At 39.9% G+C, this 25,213-nt stretch overlaps 1 protein-coding gene across 1 annotated transcript in view; it reads left to right on the top strand.

Annotated features, from left to right (window-relative positions):
• VRK3 (VRK serine/threonine kinase 3) overlaps window positions 1-25,213 on the top strand; it is a 1,531,785-nt gene that overhangs the window by 1,329,008 nt on the left and 177,564 nt on the right. The window contains exon 9 of the mRNA XM_044058788.1: window positions 5,977-6,109. Within this exon, the coding sequence (XP_043914723.1) occupies window positions 5,977-6,109 (133 nt within the window). The remainder of the gene's footprint in view (window positions 1-5,976; window positions 6,110-25,213) is intronic.

The raw sequence follows: 25,213 nt of genomic DNA, 5'->3' as shown, positions 1-25,213 counted from the left end.
AGAACTTTGGAGGGAGGAAATGGATAGAAGAAGCTGCAAGTTGTAAGAGAAAATGGAAGCAAGTTTTAGAAGTAAACTGAGTTATCACAAGAAAAATGCTGCTTACGATGCTCAAGAGTGGAAACCTCCATCTAACCACAATGGCGGCAAACGAGATCTGAGGAGTTGGGGGTTGAATGTAATATTGTGGGTAGAGGGGGGGGGGGGGCTTGAGAGTTGGATCTAAAGTCTTGTGTAGTGGCTGAGTTGAATCCAAGGATCAGATCTGATCCGATTCCCACTTGTGAGGAAGAATGAAAAGGACAACATCAGATATATAGGTTCATAGGTGTATACTAAGGCTAGCTGTGCAACCCAAATGCAGTATGTAAGCACTCTAAGGTTTGGCCAGGTTTTAGAGCACTTTTGTTTATGTACTGTAAAGAGTTATTTCACATAGAAGAAGTGATATTGAGGCAAAACTGGATAATAGAGAACTACACTGGCAGCTGGTTTTAGCAGCCAACACCTCCCCTGGTCTAAGTGAACATAATGTATTAAAACTGAATTGAAACCGAAGAGCTTAAAAATTGGCATTTGCCATGCCAACCTAAATGTGCCTCATCTTGAAAGGGTCAGACTTGGTTAGTACATAGATGGGGGAGACTACCTGTAAATACCAGATGCTGATTTTAAGGTTTTTAAAGTCTGGAATGTGATTTTAACATTTTTGTTTTAACATTGACATTTTTTTTATTGGTGGTATTGTGCTATGTGACATTGCAGGTTGTTTAGTTTACATGTGATGGTTCATTACTTGTCTGAAGAAGAACCAAGTCAGTTGTAAGGAATAAAAGTGCTCACCAATTTGTATTGTAATAAACAGTTTGTAGTGGTGTTTGTGTGTGTGTATATATGGGTCTACTTTTGTTTATCAAAACTCGTTATTTCGAAAAACAAAAGTACGATCCCAGTTAAATGAAAGTTTACCGAACAGGTAAAATAAAATTAAAAAAAAAAAAAAAAAACACTGCAAAGGCAATTTTATATATTCCCTTATCCCCACTGGAGCGTGCTTCGGTTCTGCAGTGATTCTTTTTTTTTTTTTTTTTATCGTACTTTTGTTTTTCAAAATAAGTTTTGATAAACAAATGTAGACCCATATAATATATATATATATATATATATATATATATATATATATATATATATATATATATTTATATTTATATATGTTTGTGTGTGCGTGCGTGTGTGCTTTGCATTTGGTCTAAATGCAGGTCAATCAACATCGGTTTAACCAACTGCATTTGGTCGATATATGCAGATATTCGACTTGTGTGATAGATCAATGATCTGCAGATAGGAATATTATTCCCTTTTCCAGCAAATCGTGTGATCTCAGAGTTGGAATATATAATTACCAAGGGGTGGGTTTGCAGGGGGGCAGCAGTGTTATTTGTTGTTGTTTTTGTTTTAAAATTGCACGCACTGAATTTCTTTCACTTGTTAAGGTCATTCCTTCACTTAAGCATGCCGCCATTGTCGAGGCTGCCCTACATTTACATTCCGACAGCTATATGTTTGGCCATCAAGATAGTCTGTCTAGTAAAGCACTTGGCTCTAGAATAATGACTCCGTAAACAGTATTGCCTTTCCATACTGAATGCTTTAAAAGAACTGGGTAGTATGTTCCTTTACAGTCCAAGTTACTGCTGGTTTTAATTGCTTTAGTGCATTGTTTAAAATCTTGAGTGTAAGTGCAGGGCACCTTTGTGCAGACCTTTTTAAAATAGAAATTGGGTCTGTCCCACTAAGATTTTCCTGTGTGAGTGATGGTCCCTGTTTTCAGAACTAAGGTTAACATGTCATGTATTTCTATTTTAGGTTTTTGAACTGTGAGCAGCATTCTCATCAACAGTTATTGAGTGCATACTCCAAATAAGATCTGATTTCATCTCTTTTCTTGGTCCAGCTACCAAAACTAACACTGAAGTTAGCAATATCACAGAATTCAATGAAGTCAGGGAATTCAAATTGACTTTGCCAAGAAATTGGACAATATGTGGCTGCGTTACATAGCTGATTGATTTTACTTCATTACTCAAAGTGTGATGCAGCATGCGCACGCCGTCGAATGTGGACTTCTGTCATTCACAGTGCTTTAGAAATAAATATACACACACACACACACACACACACACACACACATGTGGAGTGAGCTTAATTTCTCCTCTCCTCATGAAAAATCATTTATGCTAAGAGAAGCAGCACATGTAAAATGTCTTCTTTGGATAATATTTTTTATATTGGTCTTTAAAGGTCATGTTAAGAGCTCTCAATATTCTGGTAAAGCTGAAAGGCAGTGGGCTTGATTGATAATGTCTGCTACTCCTGAAGTTCTTCAGAGCACAAGCCCAGAAAATAAATTTAATAAATAAATAAAAAAATGAAGTAAAATAAAATTATTTTAGCTTGCACACATGCTGTACAGTTCTCTCATGCACCTGGTCTATGACAGTCATGCCTAGCAGCTGAAGTAGTTGCAACTATGCGAATGGTGTTCTGCAAAATAAATGAATAAATAAATGAATCAACAAAGTAAAATGTAAAGTAAGCTTTCCAACAAAAGTAATATTTAATAATGTGGTTATCTGTTAGATATTTCTTGTCAGAGTGCTTTATCTGTGACCTGACTTTTTCTTCTTCTTTTTTCCCCCCAGAACTTCTTTTTAAAGTCTTATTTCAACATAAAATTACTGTTTTATGTTTGTTCACATAAGGCAGGAATGGGTTGCAGATGTCGCATTCGATTGTGCTCCTTTGAACATGATCTTTAAGAGATGATTAGGTAGGTTAAGGTATACTTTGAATTAAATTATACAGTGATGGGGCATTGTTATGCAAAAATGAGCATGCTGATTGGACAGCCAAACCAGTGTGCCCATTGTAAATTGAGCATATAAACCCATTTCGTAGTATGAATGGACTCCCCAAAATACAGAAGCATATTCTGTCACCACCAATGAGACCGATAGTTGCAGGACAAGGGTGGATAATGGAGCCGTTATCAATTTATGTGAAAGATGAGCTTAAGCTGGCATTTATTCAAGCACCTGCAGTGTTACGGGACACGGTAGATTTTTTGGTTAGTTTGTATGGATGCTTGGAGTATCCAAACGGAATAGAGTTGCTATTAGTAACGTTAGATGTCCAAACATTATTTACAGTTATTCCCAATGACTATGGGGTTTGAGCAGTGCGCTCATTTCTGACTGACCACACTGAATATTCAGCAACACAAATTAATTTAATTGCTAGTTTGTTGTTGCTGGTTTTAGAATACAATATTTTCCTCATTAAAGACCTATATTCTCTACAGAAGGTGTGCATCGCTATGGGCACGGCATGTGCCAATAGCTACGCCAACTTAGTTATGGCTTATTGGGAAGAGCCACATGTGATTCAAAACCAGAGGTATAAAAAACACATCATTGTTTATAAAAGATGTGTTGATGATGTGTTTCTTTTATGGAAGCGTGATATACATGAGTTCTATACCTTTATAGATTATATAAAGAATAGCACTGCTTTTTTAAAGTTTAGCATCAAAACCTCTACTTCCAGTATAGAGTTTTTAGATGTTAGTTTCTAAAGATTTAAATGGTACTTTAATACCCAGATCTATAAGAAATCATGCTGGAAGTTGCATCAGTGTAGCTCGCATCCTAGTTATGTTTTTAGGAATTCTATGAAGGGGCAGTTTTTAAGGGTTTCCAGATTGCACACTGATACATGCACAATGGACGGTAAGCAGTGAGTTCATAGAAAGGGGTTACAAGGAGCAAGAGGTGTGGCAAGTAGCATTATATGTCAGAGAACTTAGAGGTACAGTAGGGCAACCATTCTTCTGAAGAGTCAGAAGTGAAGATGAGGTTAGTACTCACATATTCCAGTAATATTGGGATGGTATATGAAATTATCAAACGTAACTGGCCCTTATTGACGAATGACAAAATTAAGAGTATTGTCTGACTTTCTACAGCTTTTGCTTTTAAGAACGCTCCCTCTTTGAAACAAAAAATATGTTATGTAAGAGAAGAAAGGAAATCCATAGAATATCTGATAGGGTAGGGACATTTTCTTGTCGTTCCTGCAAAGCTTGTCAAAAATATTTCTAAGAAGAATTATTTTGTACATCCAGCAATGTTTAAGTTTAACTTATATGCTGACTGCACCAGTACCGGTCTGGTTTATTTGGCTACATGTAAAAAATGTCCTAGTTTTTATGTAGGAATGACAGCCAAGAGGTTAAAAGACAGGGTATTAGAGCATTTAGGAGACATAAGAAGAGATGTGCCTACCAATGCTCTGAATAAACATATCAAGCAGAAAGAAGGACACACATTTGAGTTTATTATACTATGTATTTTTAATGTGAATCCCAGAGAAGGGAGTATTCAGAACAGGATAGAGAAAGAGGAATTGCACTGGATCATAACTCTACAGGCTGACAAAGTATTTGGCTTGAATGAAAGTGTACCTTTAAAACCCCTTCTTCTAACACGGAGACAGAGTCATTGATTGTTTGCAACTGGAATTGTTTTAATTGGTTAATTAGGTGCTTAGATCTGTATTTAATAGTGTTTGTCATTTGTATATTTCATGGTCTGATGAAGTTTTGTACGAAATCGCTTACCTCGAGACTTGGAGTAAATTAAATTAATACTTTTCTTAAAGCCTTGGTTGTCATATTTTCAGCTTGGGCTGTAAATTCAGCATATACCAATAGAAGAAATTCTGGCTGCTAAAGTATCGTTCAGCTGCCTGACTTTTCTACTGGAATATGGTACAGAGAGTCAGTGCAAATCCGAAGAAAAATCGGTTACATTCCCAAAAATAAAGAGACAGAAACATGCCTGATTTTCCTTTTTTTTTTTTTTTTTTTTTTTTTTTTTTTGTTTGCTGTCCTTCTGTAAAACCCGGCAGACTCTTGTACCTCTCAACTGTCCAAATCTTCACATAATATCTGTATTTTAGCCTCATTGGCTTATTGTCTTCCACAAAGAACAGCAAAGGAGATTCTGTTTTTTTCTGTTGCTTGTGTTGAACAACACTAAACAACTGTGCAAGCTTGGGAGCATAAGTGCCGTACACATGCACAGTTAGTTCATCAGAAAACATGGAAGAATGAGGAAACCCCATGTAATAACACTACAGTGACATTATACAAAGATATTATTTAAGAAAGGTAAGCAGTTTCTTTTTAATTAATATTTCACCCTAGTGATCAGACCATGCCAACTGTGGGTAAATCCTGAAATACCTACCATCCACTTGTGGGTTATTGCTTAAATATGCCACCTGCTGTGCTGTGTTGAATGTATTTAGGTCAGGCAACCAAGGCATCTGTATGCCAGACTGTTTAAGTAGTTGTATTCATTTTTTTTTTTACCTGAGAGATGTAAATTTATTAGTTATCTGTATAAATTTTATCTTTATTGTGCTGTACAATAAGTATAGAACACTATCTTTTCCTTTTTTTGTTCTGTTATGTACTGCACATTTTTGTAACAAGTATGTTTGATTCCTGACCTGAGTTGTAGCTATAAAAGGTATATTATGCAGCAGTGTGCCTAAATGGTTAGCAGATAAATCATATGATGCAATTAGCAGCTCATATAGGATGTGCTAATAACCTTTAAAGTTCACAGTAAATTAAGGCAGATTTAGAACAAGTTTTTGCTGAACTTCTTTATCTTAAGTGTTGTATTTAGAACATCACATAGCAGAGGAAGAGAGAGCATGTGACATTACCTCACTTGGTAGCAAAGTTCTGAAGTTTGTTTAGATGAAATGGTATACCGTACAGTAAACATTCATACATTTTGTTGAAATTCAAGAAATCTTCGTTATATTTATTTATGATGCAGTAAAACTTGGGTACTGATATCATGTATAATAAGAAAACTGAAAATGTGATATTTGGTCTTCTAGATCTACCTGACAGGTTATGGCCATGCATTCCGATACTATCCTAGTGGAAAACATGTCGAGTATAGAGAAGGCAGCAGGACTCTTCATGAGGGTACAGTGGAGTTCACCAGCCTAGACAGCCACAAAGGAGTAGGTGAGATTGGATGACTGATTTTACGTAGTCTTGTTACAATAAACATGGCTTTCTCTGTAGATTAAAATTTGTGTAGATAGTGCTGCTGTTGTATGACCACGTACCTTAATACTTTCTCGAAGATTGCCCTTTGATTTGGAAGGCTGTAACCCAGACTGTATGTGAAGTTGCCTTCATTTGTCCACATGTATGGTACTTATTGGCTCTTTGGATGGTATGAAAAGGAGGTGTAAAGTATTTGTTCATCACTTGCTAAGGCCAAATGACATATAATCTTGGAGAAAGTGATACCATGTGATCTGGCTGTGAAGCTGCAGTACTTCAGGTTGGTACAGACAGTGTCATAAGGAAGTGCAAAAAGTGTTGAATTTATAAGAGCCAACCTGGTCTGTAAGCATCATCCTGCGGCTGTTCACCATTTTATGAACTTGTGTCTTACTGAATCTGCTGAGGAGCATGTGGGACGTCCTGAACTGCAGTGTTTTTCCTGCAATGCAACACTTCCCTATTTTGTGGCCAGAGTACAGGGTGCATTACATTAAGGCTGGAGAAGTGGGCTGCTGTTCAGAAAACACCGTTAGCACAGCTAATTCTTAGTTTCTTTTTGATCAAGCAGTCTCCGGATAGTCATCATAAGGATCATTGTTACAGTAAAAAGAGGTTTTTTTTTTTTTTTTTTTTTTTTTATGAGACCAGTCTTCAGGCAGCCATCACTTTCTTGGGCAGATCATTCCCCATAGTTATGACTGTGATGCAGTGCCCATTACAGACAAGGTCACATTTAAAAGCATGTGCACCTTATTCTCTTGATGATTTTGTTTTTGTTGTCGCACAGTATTTGCTTCATACTGTTTTACTAGTTCATTTATTCCCTCAGCTTGATCAGTCTTTTGTAGTGCTAAGTACTGTTGATAACTTTCTCTAGATTTATTTGTTGCTGTTGAAGAATCATTTTTGTTTTAGTGCTTTTGAGTATTAATGACATCCTGTACTAAACACCATCAGCAAATGCTCTTACGGCATCAGATTCACCTCCAAAGACTTTCACTGCTTATGTTTGTCTACGTAGGATCATAGCTTAGATAATTGTACATTTTATTTGTGATCTAATAGATGGATATTACTTTAGAGCATAGGAGTATACAAGTATTTTTGGAACATCAGAAGCTTAAGAGTTTACTTTTTGCTTTTTTTTTTTTTTGCTTCCCCATCTTTGTTCTCCTTTCTTAAATTAGCTTCTAAAATATTTTACTGGAGGAAGCTGACAAAGAAACCAAGGTATTGGGAACAAATAATTAGAGAAGGAAATGTAATAGAATGGGAAGAGGCCAAGAAGACATTTGAATTTCAGGCTAGTGATTGCCTTCCCTATTAGGAACTGATATCAGAATGTAGACAAAGGGATAGGGGAATCCTAAATGAAAGACCTGCACTGGTTGACTTTTTAATTGAATGTAGGAACAAATGAGTTATTATTGGCTGGAATAGTAAAAGATTTGACATACTCGATTGGGAGGGTGGGGATAAGTGCATGTAATCTGGATGAAAGTTGGCTTTCTTAAAAGTAGTGAATAAAATCCAGTAAAATTTTATTATTCAAACAAAACTGCTAGTACTTAGACTTTCACCATAAGGCTTTGTCAGGCAAGTGAAGACAAAGGTTACATAAAAAATAAAAATAAATGTAGTAATAGCGACAACATAACACCCAGATGTATTCTACCTTATGATACCAATACTAGGAAAATACAAGGCATTATTAGAAAACATTGGCATATGATGACTCGTATACCAATCTTTAAAAATGTATCACAGCAACACTTGTCCTTTGGTTATAGAAATCAGTCTAACTTAAAGCAACAACTGTGCTATAAGGAACAAAGGAAACATCTAGTTAGTGCTAGAATATATAAATATGGTACTCAAAAATGTTTCAGTTGTAGCTTCTGTAAATATATATAGTGGAACTCAAATTATACATCCTATTAAACAGCATAATTTTTATTTTAAGAGTCATGGTTGTTGTAATATAATGAATATAATTTATATGGCCATGTGTACACAATGCAATGCGTTTTACATAGGAAAAAAGTAATAGAAGACTTAAAGATAGAATCTGTGAATACCTATCGGAAATTAAAATGGAACTAGATACTAATGCACTTTATCGGCATGTTAAACAGATGTCTCACACACTTTTAATTTTTGTATGTTACAAAATATTTATAAAGCAGTTAGGGGGGGTGACTTGATTAATTATACTGAACTGCAGGAAAATAAATGGATATTAAGGTTTAAAGCATATCAATTTCCAGGTTTGAATGAAAATTTTAGTTTGAAACCAGCTTCAAAAGAGAGAAGCATAAATGAGTTTTTGTCACATGACTTTGAATGACTTAAATGAAATGGTTGTAACCTTTGTATTCACTTGCCTGAAGAAGCCTTATGATGAAGTCCAAGTACTAGCAGTTTTTTTCGTATAATAAAATTTTACTGGATTTTATTTACATCGTGGTGTTGGCGTTATCTTCTTCTTCTGTTTGTTCGTTTACTTTTGGATACACCAACTTTACCTACAAGGTGAACCCTTTTTTTTTACTATTGGACTTGGATTTCTTAAAAGTAGTACCACTGTTGTGAGCAAAAACAATGAAATGAATAAATTAAAATTGAGTAGCTTAACTGGTGATTAAGGGATTGGTGCAATGAATATGGCGGTGGGTTAATAGAACAGAATGTTGTAGCAGACAAAAAGTTTGCAAGAGACATATAACATTTAAGCCAGTCAAGAAGAGATGTGATTGGAGTAGGAATTTTTGGAAGGAGAGTTTGGGATAATTGTGGGAGATGGCAGATACAGGGGCTAAGACAGGACTTAGCTACAGTTTTTGTTCCCCCAATAACTCAGTAAAAGAGGATATCATTACTTTGGAAAGATTTTCAGGATGGAAAGTGAAAAGAATGAATGTCGTGGATGATTTAAATTGGTAAGAAATGCACACAGTTGTGTGTATGTATGTGTGTGTATGTATATATATATATATATATATATATCTGTTCAGGAACATGAAGTCATACACATTTATGTACAAAAATGAATTAGTATGGTTTTGACAATTAGAGGATTTATAGATCTTGTACTTTTGAAGTACTGCAAACCAAAAATAAGTCACAGGTACCAAACTTGAGTCCCAAACAGCAGAATATCCAGAAGACAAACATAGCCTCCCATTTTCTGAAATAAGAAGGAAGGTTGGAACTAATGCCTTAAGTAAACATGTTATGGAATGCGAGATGAGCATAATTTTAAGTTTAGAGTGATACACAAGGTTTGTAAATGGGTGAGAGGGGGGCAGTATTGTGTCAAGAACTGAAGCTGCAGAGTATAACTGGATAAGTTATTTTAGAGGCAGATAAGTACTTCTCCAGGTTTAAAGTAAAGGAATACTGTTAAACCTGTTTTAAAGTTGAAGAGAGAATTTATATGATATTTATAATGTTTTATTGTTTTTCTGTTATTATTATAAGTAACAAAATAACTAAGTCAAACAAAGTGAAATGTTGGTTTAAAAAAAATTAGGGCTGGTCTTTTACTAATTAACTGCAACTAATGCTGTAATCAGTTAGCTGGTTCTGTGATGTAAATGTTGAGTGCAGTGAATGTTTTTTATCTGCATTGAGAAAGAGTTGATGTAACTCGAAAGCTTTGTGCTTTTACATTCTGTTTTTTGAATAAACTACGAACAATTTAGCTCTCTGCTTCTTCTATTTTTGAAGTACTGCAAACAGCATAATGTTAGATGCACTGAAGGCTGTTGGAGCTAACGATATAGAAGTAAAAACAGCAGCAGCTAACAGTAGTCATGCTGTTGTACAGATTACACTTGGCAGGACACGGGAGTACTTTACGTTTGGAAACGGCTAAAAAAAAACATGTAGAAATGTTGAGATTAGCATTGTATTACTTATGTTTGGATACACAGCTATGGGATTACAGTACTGTGGAACCTGACAGTCTAGGGGGGGCTGGGGGGAGCATGTAGAATGTCTTAACAGGCCTAGAGATTGGCATTGTATTACTGGGATGGAGAAGTTACTGGTGAAGACCTGGGTAATATGAGAGGCAGAATGAAAATAAAAAAATGTTTAGGTGCATTTTCGAGGGGGGATTGGAAAATATTAGAAATTATTTGACATAAGACAGAAATTTAATAGGGGTTAGGAAGAACAAACATACTTTATACAAGGAATGAACCAGATTACCTAAATGGAGTTTTTTCTAAAATGTTTCCTAAATTGGTGCCTTGTCTTACTTTCCTATTTCAGCTATCTTTATGTAGTGGTTAGTGCAGAAGGTGGCTGTTTTTATTATAGATTCTAAAGGAAGAAACCATGGTGAATCGGAATAATTACTGCCCAGTAAGCTTCGAAAGTCGGAAGGCATATGAGAGAGCATTACTACCATTGTTTTAAACTCTTCCAAAAAGTTGTGTGACATTTCTCAGACTAGATTGATTTCTGGTAGATCATGCTTGATTAAGCTGTTTGATTGTTATACTTATGTGGCAGATGCACTAGATAGTGGTCTCTTAGTGGATGTCATTTGTCTAGATTTAATGAATACCTTTGATGTGGTCCCTCACTGTAAAATCATTGAATTTGTGGATTAATGACTATGTTGACCCCGGGATGGAAACAGTGACTGTCTAGTATAAGATGCAACGTTAGAACGTGGGAAACATTTTCTTTCCAAAAGCAGTCAGTGCTTTTGTTCCACTGCTTGAGTTCAGGAACATTCTTATTCATCTTGTGTATGACCACCTATCATTCTTCTGATGAAGTATGGACAAGTAAATATGATGACACCAACATAAGGCTGGTCACAAGTAATTATGCTACGCAAGGTGTTCTCCAAAAATCAGTGAATTAACTTTGTACATTGTCCTGTGTTAGAGGAGTTTTGTTTAACGCCAAAAACGTAATGTGTTAAACTTTGGGTTGAATAATAACAGGTATCTTATATGCCATCAGTCAGGATAGAGTTCTCAAGAGTAATATTGTCAAAGGTCTTGAATTATTATTAATGATCAATTTAGGATTGAAAAACACACAACAAAAACAAGAAAATGTTATGGCATTATGAATATTATGAGTAACTTGTTTAGGACTACAAGCAGTAGAGATAAGACTGTATTATTGCTGTTTTTGTACTCTTCTGTAATTAGGCTGCATATTGAGTATGGGGGCTCAGTTTGTATCTACAGAAAAGCTTAAATTGTGTGTCTGGAAAAGATTTAGAGATCTTGTACTGAGCAAATTATTGACCTGTGTCATCTGGATTACAAGGAAATGCTTAAATCACTAAAAGTGTTGTCATACAGACTTCTGAGGGATAACATTTTATTTTTTAAATCTCTCAATAATGAGGTTTTATCAGTTGTGCTTTGTGTGATTTTTTTTTTAGCACTCTTATGGTAAATGCTAGAGGTAGGAGCTTGTAACCATGCCGTTTGTGTTTTTAAAATTTAACACATTTTTTTACGAAACCGGTAGGACTTGGAACTCACTGCCACTTTCCATTATACAGTCAACTTCAGTTACAATGTTTAAGCACAGTTTGGACACTTGGTTCAGTAATGCAATGTATGGCAAATGTCATCATGGTAGCAAGACTCCTTGGTGGCTTTAAATAAAGCCTAGAGTCAACCTTACCCACTGCATTGCGCATTGAATCTTTATTGAATTCTTAATAAAAAGAAACTACAGTTGTGTACGTAAATTCATCATAACAGCAGATGTTTTAATACATTAAAATTGCAGTAGCCTAAGCTATATCGGTTTTACCCCTGCAAATGTCCAACTTAACAATTTTTGGGTGCCCTCCACGTGCTCCAGCTGTCAGGAGGTCACTCGGAGCTCCTATAAAAGGACAGGCAGTGAGTGAAAATCATCAGAGCATTTTTTTTTGCCTAGGAGGGAGGCAAGAGTCATAAAATATGCTAGAAAACAGCAAAGAAGTAACTTTATACAAAAACAACCAAGATAAAATTGCCACCATCGCAGTAGGGGGGAAAATTATATAGACAGACACACACACACACACTCTCACACACACACACATACACATACATACACACACACACACATATATGGGTTGACTGAAATTAGTCAACACTGCCTTTGGTTGACATCTGTTTAGTTGATAAAATTTGGTCGACTAAACATATGGTTCACTAGCAGGGGTGCTGCAAAAAACAATGTTTTAATATCATTTGGTACTTTGAAGTTTTGCATGCACCTAGATTGTATATTGGCACGTGTTGTAGCATGTTAATACTTTCAAAATGACATTATGTTGACTTTGAATGAAGCACCCAAACATCAGTGTTTACAGTTTCAGTACATAAATATATATATATATATATATATATATATATATATATATATATATATATATGGGATCTGGAGGGAGGGAGTCGTGGCTGCTGCAACAGTGATCTATTACAACATCCACTGTTATGTTAAGTTTACTTACACAACTGTGCTATGTTCAAGACACGAATCGCTGTTGCAGCAGCCCAAGCTGCATGAGTAGATTACCACAACTTTGTTAAGGAGTCAGAAAGGGAGGACCTTCTGGAGAATGGTCCTAGCAAAGATTGCGTGGAACCTAGATAAAGGAATTTAGTGTGTTGTGCTTTGTAAAAATATGTACAGTGGACCAAGTTGCTGCCACTACAATATTTCTGAAGTCCACTACTTTCCAGAAAACCCCAGAAGAAGCTATTGCCCTTGTAGAGCAAGCTCTATAACCTTGCCTGGACGTGGCTTATTGTGGTGAGTATGACAAACAAAAAAGCAAAAGCATGAGACAACCCCCTTGATCTAGTCTGCTTGCACAGTATTTGTCCTTTCCGCTTCCCTTCATAGGAGGCGCAAAGCTGCTCAGCTTTCCTGAAAGGTCAAGTTTTGTGTAGGTAGTATCTGAGCTGCTTGTGGACATCCATTTAGTGAAAAATCCTTTCTCTGTTGCTGTTTGGATCAGGAAAGAAAAGTGGGAGTTGAATTGTTTGTATCAACGTTAACTCTGAGAGATGACTTTAAGCATATAGATAGGATTTGTTCTCAAAGAAGCCCTATCCTTGTAAAAAATGAGGTAGGGTTAACGCACCATAAGAGCTTGAGACTCTCAGATACTGTCCTAGCAGATGTTAGAACAGTAAGCAAAATAGTCTTCTATATTAAGAGCCTCAAATCAGCTAGATGATTTGGTTCAGATGGAGACAGAGTAAGTTTTTCAAGTAAAAAGTTTACGATCTTAAGGAGGAGCCACATGTTTCTCTAACTAATGAGTATGTAATACTCCTTTCAAAAATTGTTTAACTTGAGCATTAATAGGAAGGGGGATCTAAGGGCAGACTAGCAGAGATGGCTGACAAATATACATTGATAGAAGAGTATGACACTCACACAAATAATCAAGAACTAGAGGCGGCTGGGTTTGGAAGAGTATCCTGTTTTTTTTTTTTGTTTTTTTTTTTGACTGGCACCAATTAGAAAATCTTTTCCACTTGAAAATATGACTTCTTGCCTCCTTTAGTACCTGTTGCATGTCTTCAGAAAAAAAAGGTGCCAAAAAGATATCCAACTGTTGTCATCCAAACAGTAAGATGAAGAGTTTGCAAACTGGGGGAGTTGGATATATCCCAGTCTTGTGTGAGTAAATACAGTCTGTGAGGAAGTGTGGGGAAATTACTTTTGACCAGATTGAAAAGGAGGGAGAGCTACTGTTACCTTGTGCAGAAGGGAATCACCACAAATTTTGGAGAGTCCTTTTGAGTCTTTAGGAGAACTGTGGATATCAGTAGAAAGGCATATAAGAACATTTGCATCCATGGGAATGAGAAGGCATCTGTCTTCCAGGCCTGTTTGCAAGGGATCCTTTGTCAGAATTTCTTTCATTGTCTGTTCTGAAAGGAGGCAAACAGATCTACTCGATGAGTTCTCTACAGTTGGATCAATTCTTGTAAGATCCCAGGATGAAATTTCCATATGTGAGCGTCTTTCCTGGTCCTGCTGAGCTTGTCAGCAGTAAGGTCTTGCTCTGACAGGATGTATGAAGCCTGAAGAATCAAATTGAGCTGTGCTGCCACCTCCTAACTTATCATTTCATGTTTGCATAGAGGGTAAGATATGGTACCCCCTTCTGTATATGTACCACATCACTGTGGTGTTGTCTATGTATGCAAACAGAGGTGCTGTGGACTAGAGATTATTTAAGGTCTTGTAAGTATTAATCACTACCAACATCTTTTTGATATGTATGTGCATCTGTCTTTCTTTCTGCAGGATTTAACAGGGCTTTCACTTTTATCCTTTTGAGGTTGTTCCCCATGCCAGGTCTGAAGTGTCTGTGGTGACAGAATGGAAGGTGCTTAGCAGGGAGAATGTAAGACCAGTATTGCAAATTGTGTGTTTTACCCACTGCCCCGTCTCCCTCTTTACAAATCCCTGAACTGGGATCTGAAAGGACAAAGGGTGCAGATGTTGAGTCCAGACTCATCTAAGGTACTGTTGTATTTTCCTTATGTGTAGTCTGACCAGTGGAAGTGTGAGAATCACACCCAGAATCTTGAGAAACTCTTTTGCAGATGTTGTTCGTGTTTCACTGTTGCAGTCATTACATTTGGGTTATCCTGCTGGCAGATTGCCCTCAGTTGGCCTGAATTCCAAAGTCTTGGGTCCTGCGTCTGTTGCTGTCGCCTCTGCCTTGACGTCAGGTCGTCAGGGGTATAAAAGATGCAGCTGACGCCATTTTATTTAGTCTTTCTTGCCGCGTGGTGCCCGAAGCAGAAGCAGATGTTCTTCATCTCACATTGCTGCAGTCCTTACTTATGGGTAGTCCGCTGTCCTCGGTCGGCCCGAATACCAAAGTATTAGGCTGACGTCAGTCATGGGCGCCTAGATCTGACATCAGAGCGTCAGGGTATAAAGGCGCATGACCGACGTCATATCCTCAGTCTTTTTTGCCGCATGGTCCGATGCAGAAGCAGCGTTGCAAGTGCCGTTCGGTGTTCTGAAATTTTTCGATGTTCTTCATCTCACATTGCTGCAGTCCTTACTTATGGGTAGTCCGCTGTCCTCGGTCGGCCCGAATACCAAAGTATTAGGCTGACGTCGGTCATGGGCGCTTAGTTCTGACATCAGAGCGTCAGGGTATAAAGGCGCATGACCGACGTCATATCCCCAGTCTTTTTTGCCGCATGGTCCGATGCAGAAGCAGCGTTGCAAGTGCCGTTCGGCGTTCTGAAATTTTTTGTTTTCGGAGTTTCAGACCGATACCAAGTTGGGCTAAGTACCCCGTTGGGGAATATTTTTGTTTTTTCTTGCCTCAGTTACTTACCGGATGTCAGAAAAAGTGAATAATTGTATTTCTTGTGGGAAACAGATACCGCATAGGGATTACCACTCGCTTTGTATTCCTTGTTTGGGACCGAGCACGTAGTCGGGTGTCGGTTTTGTGCTAGGTTTAATAAGCGCACTATAAAATGGAGGTTAGATTGCGCTAGGTTAGTCTTTGGCAAGAGGTGTAATTATAATATGCCGTCGGATGTTCCGATGCCTGCTTCTACTAAGAAGCGCAAAGACAAATCTTTAAAGCCTAGGCAGGATGATTCGTCCGTTTCGGACGCCGGACCTTTAGAAGCTACAGCTGAACAGGTGGATCCGGCTGAAGTTTCTGTTGAGTCCCAGGGGGAAACTTTGATTTTACAGGATGTGGCCTCTCAGGAGGCAGGTCAGGCGGAAGGGGCCTCTCAGGTTACTATTCTCCCTTCTATGCCTAAGGTGGTTAGGCCTTCTGCTACTGTTTCTAAGGCTCCTTCTAAGGGCAGGTCTGTCTTGCCTTTCTCTGGTGTCAGTTCTGGTTCTTCAGGGTCTGTGCCTAAAAAGCACATGCTTAAAATGGCAGAGGATTTGATTACTTTAATTAGAGGTTCTATTCCCCCTCCTGATAAAAGGCCCAGGATGGAGCCAGAGTTGGAAAGTTTGGAGCAGGCCTCAGATGATTCAGAGTCTTCTGCTGAAGACATTCAAGATTTCCTCCTTATTCTGATTCTGATGCAGAGGATTCCACTCCTTCTGCTTCTCCTCCAGAGGATTTTTCATTTTCAGAAACTCTGCATTCCATGAGGGAGCATTTTCAGTGGGTGGGACAGGATTACTCTGATTCACGGAAGAGACTTAGGGAGTTCTTGTTTTTACCACAGCATAGACCCTTAGCTATACCTCCGGTTTTGGATGTTGTTTCAGATGTTTTTTCGAAGCTTCCCTTAATCCAGATTCTGTGCCTCCTGCCCCAGTTAAACCGGACAGGTATTACAGGGTGCCTGAGGCTCATAAATATCTGTATAAGAGTCCTAGGGGACCCAGAAACTATTAGTCAGGGGCCTAAGGGTGTTAGAGCCTCTGTTGTTAAGAATCCGGTTCCTCTGGATAAGGAAGCTAGAGCTTTGGATAGGTGGGGTAAGAAGGTGTATACCTCTTCTACTTTAGCAATGAGAGCTTTGAACTGCCAGTTTCATATGTTGAAGTATCAGAATTTCCTCCTTTCTCAGCTAAGGTCTAAAGTGGATGCTTTGGCAGAGGGCATAGAGTGTAAAGAATTGCAGGATTTAGTGCATGTTTCTGAACAGGTGGGTAAGCACTCTTTGCAATGTGGTTTTGATGCTTTACAGGCTTCTTCTAGGGTGGCTGCCACTGGTTCAGTTATTCGTAGGCACGCCTGGCTTAAGGATCAGAATTTGTCTGAGCATGTTAAGTCTAGAATTCTGGATGCCCTTTACAGTCTGAAGTTTTGTTTGGTCCTCCTGTGGAGTCAGTCTTAAAGAAAATGGAAGACAAGGCTAAGTCTATGCAGACTGTTAAAGATTTTTTGCAGGTACAACCTCCAAAGTTTAGTAGAAATTGGCCTACTAAGGGGTGGACGTACCCTTCTTCTGATTCTCAGTCTAGGGGTAGATCTAGGCGTGGTAGGGGCAGAGCTCAGAGTACTTTCAGGCCGAGACAATGGAGTTCGTCTGCTCAATCTGCTGGTGAGGGCAGGGGCCATTCCTTTCGTAAACAGGCCCAATGACCTACATTTTCAGCTGCCAGATTCTTCTTGCCTGGCAGCTCCTTTGGGAGGAAAGTTGTCTCTTTTCAAGCAAAATTGGCATTTAGTCACCCAGGACAAATGGGTATTGGACATTATAAACCGAGGTTACAAGTTCTATTTCCATACCATGCCTCCTTTCAAAGGCATGCCAGACGTCCCTCCTCGGTAAAGGATAGAGGCTCGCAGACAAATTTCTTTACTTCTTCAAATAGGAGCTATACAGCCAGTTCCTCTGTCAGAAGTGGGCCTAGGATTTTATTCTCGCCTGTTTCTAGTTCCAAAGAAAGGGAACACGTGGAGACCAATTTTGGATTTATCTATCCTCAACACTTACCTGGACATTCCAAAGTTCAAGATGCTGACTTTACAACAACTTTTACCTCTGTTGGGAAAAGATCACTGGATGGTTACTCTGGACCTCAAAGAGGCTTACCTTCATGTTCCTATCAGGCCCAGTTGCAGGAGGTACCTGCGTTTTCAGGCTGGAAATTTACATTATCAGTTCTCTGCATTGCCCTTTGGCTTATCTACTGCGCCCAGTGTGTTCACAAAGGTTCTGGCTCCAGTGATAGCATCTTTCAGACTAAGAGGAATACAGATTTATCCTTATTTGGACGATTGCCTGATTATTGCACAAGAAAAGGACGAACTTCTTCATCATCTACAGTATGTGATGGCAGTGTTAAGATGCCTGGGGTATTCTGTGAACGAAACAAAGTCCAGTCTAGTACCCTCTCAGGACATGTGCTTTCTGGGTGTGAGACTGAATACAGCTTCCCAGATGGCCTTTTTGACCCCGGACAAACAAAGAAGCCTTTCTCTTTATTTCCATCAAATGTCTCTACGGTCCAGGCTGACTGCAAGGACAGTCCTTCAAGCCTTGGGGTTCATGGCATCTTGTATTCTGGTGCTTCCCAATGCCAAATTGCATATGAGGAAGCTTCAATGGTATCTCAAAAATGTATGGACACAGCACTGCCAAGATCTAGACACTGTCATTTAGATAATACCTTGCATTCGGAAGGAGTTTTTGTGGTGGGCTCAGGAATGTCACCTAAACAAGGGACTCTCTGTGACCCGCCAGAGGCGAGTCAGATTCTAACGACAGATGCCTCGGACAAGGCTTGGGGAGCACACCTCAATGGAAAATGGGTGCAAAACACGTGGCCTGTCAAACTCCAACATTTGCATATCAACTTGAAGGAAATGTTAGCAGTCCAGTTTGCATTGATGGCTTTCAAAGATTTACTTCACCCAGGGCAGGTGTTGATTCAAACAGACAACACTACTGTCATGTGGTACATCAACAAGCAGGGGAACCCATTCTTACCCTCTTTGCAGGCAAGCGATGATTCTGTGGGAAACTGCTCTCAATCTACACCTCAATCTTCAGGCAAGGTTTCTACCAGGAGCACAGAACTCCTAAGCAGATGTATTGAGCAGACAAATAGTGGATCCTCACGAGTGGAAATTGGATCCTCATGTATTTCAACAGTTGACAGTGTTATGGGGAACTCCAGACATAGATCTGTTCGCTTCTCCACTAAATTACCAGTTGCCAAAGTTTTGCACAAAAATGTTTCATCACACAGCTTGGAAGGTGGACGCTCTATCATTCAGTTTGAACAATCTGCATGTATATGCCTTTCCACCTCTGCCTCTTCTTCCCTAGGTACTCTTGAAGGCCAGACAAGACAAGCCAACCATGATTTTGATAGCACCGGATTGGCCTCGACAACACTGGTACCCACTACTGAGGAGCTTAGTACGAGAACCTCCATGGCCTCTGCCTTTGATTCCGCACCTTTTGTCACAAGAGGACAGTCACTTCCTCAATGTCAAGATTCAGTCTCTACATCTAACAGCCTGGCATATTCTGTTTTAGACTCTGGAGGGTCTCAGCTTCCACAACAAGTTTTGAATGTTATTTTGGAGGCCAGGAGGCCTAGTACCAGGAAAGTTTACGCTGATAAATGGAGGAGATTTTTTATTTGGAGCAAATGAAAGGACTTTGATGTCTCCAAACCTGATTTAAGTGTTGCTCTTCAATATCTTACTGAGTTATTGGACAAGGGTTTGTCTTTCTCCTCAATAAAGGTCCATGCTGCAGCCATTTCTGCTCACTATGATTGTGACCCTCCTTTATTCTCTCATCCTTGGTTTAAGCAATTTCTTAGAGGGGCAAAGAATATAAGACCCCCACGTAGAGCTCCTACTCCTGCTTGGGATCTCAATTTTGTGTTGGAAAAACTTACTCTACAACCTTTTGAGCCTGCAGCTACTGCCGAGTTAAAGTATTTGTCATGGAAATCTGCTTTTTTGTTGGCCATTACCTCTGCAAGAAGGGTTTCTGAATTATAGGCCCTCATGGCAGTGGAGCCTTTCCTGATTTTTCATAAGGATAGGGTATCTTTGCGTACTAATCCATCCTTTATGCCTAAGGTGGTTTCTAGTGTGGCCTTAAATCAAACTATTCATTTGCCTACTTTTTATGCAAACCCCCAAAATAAAGGGGAGAAAATTTTGCATACTTTGGATATTCACAGGCAGTTGCGTTATTATTTGAGCAGAACCAAGGAGTTCAGACAGTCTCAGCAATTGTTTGTTTCTTTTGCTTTGGGTTCGCAGGGTAAACCTGTTTCAAAACAAACTATTTCTAAATGGATTGGGTTTTGTATTTCTTTCTGTTATTCCCATCATGGTAAGGAGATTCCTGCTGGAATCAGGCCTCATTCCACTAGGGCTACTGCTACTTCTACGGCCTTTCTAAGGGGTAGCTACAAAAGACATTTTGGAGGCAGCTACTTGGAGTTCAGTGCATACCTTTTCTAAACATTACCACCTTCCTCTTTATTCTAAGTCTAGGGCTGGATTTGCCACTGCAATTTTACAGGGCATTTTAGCGGCCCCTAATGCTTTATGATTTTTACCATCCTCCCTTTCCCGTTGCTTTGGGATTCTACCCATAAGTAAGGACTGCAGCAATGTGAGATGAAGAACATAGTACAGTTTTGTACCTACCATAAATGTAGATGTTCGAAGATCCACATTGCTGCAGTCCAATTTACCCTCCCTCCTTCCCCACTGTAGTTAGACTTGGTGTTATGCTTTAGGTGATGGTTGTTGTCGGGCATGTTTTTGGGAGGTATTCTGTTTTTGGCTGTGGCCTTTCTGGTTTGGCCTTCTGACATCTGGGGCAAGAAAAGACTGAGGATATGACGTCGGTCATGCCCCTTTATACCCTGACGCTCTGATGTCAGATCTAGGCACCCATGACTGACGTCAGCCTAATACTTTGGTATTCGGGCCGACCGAGGACAGCGGACTACCCATAAGTAAGGACTGCAGCAATGTGGATCTTCGAACATCTACATTTATGGTAGGTACAAAACTGTACTTTCGCAAGTGCCGGTCGGCCGACTCCAGAAATTTTCGTGTTCGAGTTTCAGATCCAAAGTCTTCATTAAAAGCTAAGTACCCCGTTGGGGAAACCTTTTTTCTTGCTGTAGACCGATGTCAGAAAAAGTTAATAATTGTATATCTTGTGGGAAGCAAATACCTCATAAGGACTTTTCATTCTTACTGTATTCCTTGCCTAGGCCCTGACCACGACGTTGCTAGTTATCGGTTTTGTGCTAGATTTAACCAACGCACTGTTAAGCATCGGTACGATTTTGCATTAAGCTATTTTGGGCAAAGATTTAATTATACAATGTCGTCGGATAGCCATCCGACTACCGGAGTTAGCAAAAAACGCAAAGAAAAAGAAAAGGACAGACAACCGAGGTCCAAAACCGATGACAAAGCTTCTCCTAAGCAAGTTGCCTGTTCGCCGGTTCTCAGTGAGGCGCTTTCGCATCCTCTGATGCCTGCTACTTTAGAGTCGCAAGCCGCTACTGACTCCCACGTGGAGTCGGCCAGGCCACTGGAAACTCAAGGTATTGGAGCCTCAGAGACTATTCCCTCAAATGGGTCCGGAGCCGCTGAGAGGCATCGGTTTCTGAGGGTGTATTCAGAACTAAACAATTATATATTAAACCTACTTCAAAGACAGAGACTAAGACACCTTTAAAGGCAAAGAAACAAGTTCACCAGTCACAAGGACAGGCCTCCATGCCCAAAAAACAGATGCTCAAAATGGCCGAGGACTTAATTACCTTGATCAGGGGTTCCCATCCCCCTCCTGATAAGAGGCCTAGGCAAGAAACAGACTATGAATCTTCAGATCAGGTTTCCATTTCTTCTGATTCCTCTTCTGATCAGGAATGTTCTCTTCCCCCCTATGAGGATTCTGATGCTGAAGAATCAATTCCTTCAGCTTCTCCTTCTGAGGACTACTCTTTTGGGGAAACCTTGCATACCATGAGGGAGCACTTTCACTGGGAGAGCCAAGACTTTTCAGAATCTAAGAAAAGGCTCAGAGATTTCCTTTTACTACCTCAACACAGGCCTCTAGCTATCCCACTTGTGTTGGACATTGTAGATGATGTGTTCTCAGAGTCTAGTCTGACCCCCGACTCTCTACCTGCAGCTCCTGTTAAGCCGGACAGATACTACAGGGTCCCTGACTCATAAATTTATTTTCAAAAACCCTTCTGCAGACCTAGAAACTATTTCTCAGGGTCCAAAGGGGGTCAAGGCTTCTACTGCAAAAAATCCTACCCCCTCTGACAGGGATTCCAGGGCTCTGGATAGATGGGGAAAAAAAGTTTGCACATCTACTACTTTGGTTATAAGGGCTTTAAATTGCCAGTTTCATATGCTCAAATATCAGCAATATATCATGACACTGCTTAAACAGAAAATGATGGCAAATTCTGAATGTGCAGAGAACAAAGAAATGCAGGATTTATTGCATGCAGCTGAACAAGTTGGAAAGCATACTTTGCAATGTGGGTTTGATTCTCTGGAGGCCTCCTGCAGGGCCACGGGTTCTGTCATTAGGAGGCATGCTTGGTTAAAGGAACAAAATCTGCCTGACCATGTTAAAGCAAAATTATTAGATGCTCCTTTACAACATGATACATTGTTTGGTGTTAAGGCAGAAAGAGGTGTTAAAGAAAATGGAGGACAAAGCTAAATCTATGCAAACGGTCAAGGATTTCTTACAGGTGCAGCCACCTAGATTTAGCAGACACTGGCTTACAAAGAATTGGTCCTTTCCAGTCTCAGACAGACCTCAAAGGGGCAGATCCAGATGCCCTAGTAGCAGATCACAGCCGCAAGGATCCTACAGGTCTAAGCAGTGGAGTGCTTCTACCTCCAAAGGTGGAGAGGACAAATCACAGTCATACAGGAAACAGTCCCAATGACTTCCCCCTGCCTGCGCCATGCATTTATCTTCTGGCAGCACCCTTAGGGGGGAAACTAGCACTTTTTTCTCAAAATTGGCACATTATAACCCAGGACAAATGGGTTCTGGACATAGTGTCACAAGGCTACAAGTTTCATTTCCATACTCTGCCAAGGGCAAACGGTTGGCCAGACCTGCCAAAAAATCAATGGGCAGAGGCTCAAAAACAAGTCGCAGCTCTCATGGACATGAGGGCTATTCAGCAAGTACCACAGCAAGAGCAGGGACAAGGATTTTACTCAAGACTGTTCTTGGTACCAGAAAGGACAAAGCATGGAGACCAATTCTGGACCTATCTATTCTAAACACTTTCTTGAATATACCAAAATTCAAGATGTTGACCTTACAGCAGCTTCTGCCCATGCTGGGCAGCAAGGCTTGGCTCGTGACTTTAGGCCTAAAAGAGGCATACCTGCATGTCCCAATCAGACAATCATGCAGAAGATACCTCAGGTTCAAGGCTGGCTCAAAGCATTACCAATTCTCTGCACTGCCCTTTGGCTTATCTACTGCACCCAGGGTCTTCACAAAGTGCCTGGCACCAGTAATTGCTTACTGCAGACAAAGAGGAATACAAATATATCCTTACTTGGACGACTGCCTCTTACAAGCAGAGAACAAGGACATTCTACTACAGCATCTGACTTTTGTGATAAAACTCTTAACAGGCCTAGGGTACACAGTCAACAAAAAGAAATCAAAACTAGTACTCTCTCAAGAGATAATATTCCTGGGTGCAAGCTTAAATACAACTGCCCAGATGGCTTATCTCACTCCAGACAAACAAAGGCAACTGACTACCTATTTCAAGGAAATGGCAACAAAGGCCCAGTTATCTGCAAGAAACTTTCTGCAGGCTTTGGGCTTCATGGCATCTTGCATCTTCATAATTCCATATGCAAGACTGCATGTGAGGAAAATTCAATGGTACCTAAAAAGTGTCTGGACACAACATTGCCACAGCCTGGAAACAATGATTACTCTAATTCCCTGCCTGCAACAGGAATTTCGATGGTGGGCCAAGGCTTGTCACTAAAACAAGGGATAGCCATTCTCACTACCCCCAGCCAGGCAGAACCTAATGATGGATGCATCAGATTATGCCTGGGGGGCACACATGGCAGGAAGAGGCATTCAGGGCACCTGGTCCACAAACCAAAAGCATCTACATATCAATCAAAAAGAGATGCTAGCTGTTCAAAATGCCCTGACAGCCTTCAAGGACCTACTTCATCCGGGACAACTACTGATAAAGACAGACAGCACCACTGTCATGTGGTACATAAGTGGGGGGGGGACACTCATTCTTACCCCCTGTGCAGACTAGCCATGGCTTTATGGAACACAGCATTGACTTACCAAGTTCATCTGCAGGCACAATTCCTGCCAGGAAAGGAAAATACTCTGGCAGATGAACTAAGCAGAAACCTCATGGATCCCCACGAGTGGTACCTGGATCCACAAGTCTTCAACATAACAATGAAATGGGGACGCCTGGACATAGATCTGTTCGCCTCTCCTCAAAACAATCAACTAAAAAGATTCTGCACAAGGACTTATCACAGACAAGCTTGGAAAGTGGTCGCCTTGTCTTTCAACTGGACAAACCTATCAGTATACGCCTTTTCTCCACTTCCTCTCCTCCCCAAGGTACTCTTAAAGGTCAGGCAGGAGAAACCAAAAATGATTGATTGCCCCAGACTGGCCACGCCAGTACTGGTATCCAATCTTAAGGAACTTGTCCCATTGCTCAGTCTGGACCTTACCTCAAATACCTAATTTTCTGTCCCAGCAAAACAATCATATTCTGCACAGCCAACTCAGGACCCTAAAGCCGTACAAACCACACCTCTCAGTAAAGCTGTGATGGATGTCATTTTAGAAGCCAGAAGTCCTAGTACTAGAAAATCCTATGCTGGGAAATGGAAGAGATTTTGCACTTGGAACCAAGCTCAAGGAACTGATACAGCTGTCCCAAATATTCCTCAGATTTTGCAATATTTAACTGAGATGCTGGACAAAGGCCTATCTTTGTCATCAATTAAAATCCATGCCTCTGCCATTTCGGCTCATTACAATACAGAGCCACCACTCTTTTCTCATCCTTTATTAAGGCAGTACCTCAGAGGAACCAAAAACTTAAGGCCTCCAAGGAGAACACCAATACCTGCATGGGACCTCAATTATGTCTTGGAAAAACTCACCTTACCGCCTTTTGAGCCAGCTGCTACTGCGGACATAAAGTTCTTATCTTGGAAAACAGCTCTGCTCCTAGCAATAACTTCTGCAAGACGAGTTTCAGAGCTATAGGCTCTCATGGCTGTGGAACCCTTTATCATTTTCTATCCAGACAGGGCCTGTCTGAGAACCAACCCTACATTTATGCCTAAGGTGGTATCCAGTGTAGCCCTTAACCAAACAATTCATCTGCCAACCTTTTATCCAAATCCACAGAACAAGGGGGAGAAAATTCTGCACTCTTTGGATGTACACAGACAACTTAGATTCTATTTGGACAAAACTAAAGTTTTCAGAAAGACAGAGCAATTACTAGTGGCATATGCCACAGTATCACAAGGAAAGGCTATCTCCAAGC

Source organism: Protopterus annectens, chromosome 16.part0 (assembly GCF_019279795.1).
Source record: "Protopterus annectens isolate FY-2018-M chromosome 16.part0, PAN1.0, whole genome shotgun sequence".
Classification (NCBI taxonomy): Eukaryota; Metazoa; Chordata; order Ceratodontiformes; family Protopteridae; genus Protopterus; species Protopterus annectens.
Note: the sequence above shows the minus strand (reverse complement) of the source record. Positions and strands in the feature narration are given on the sequence as shown.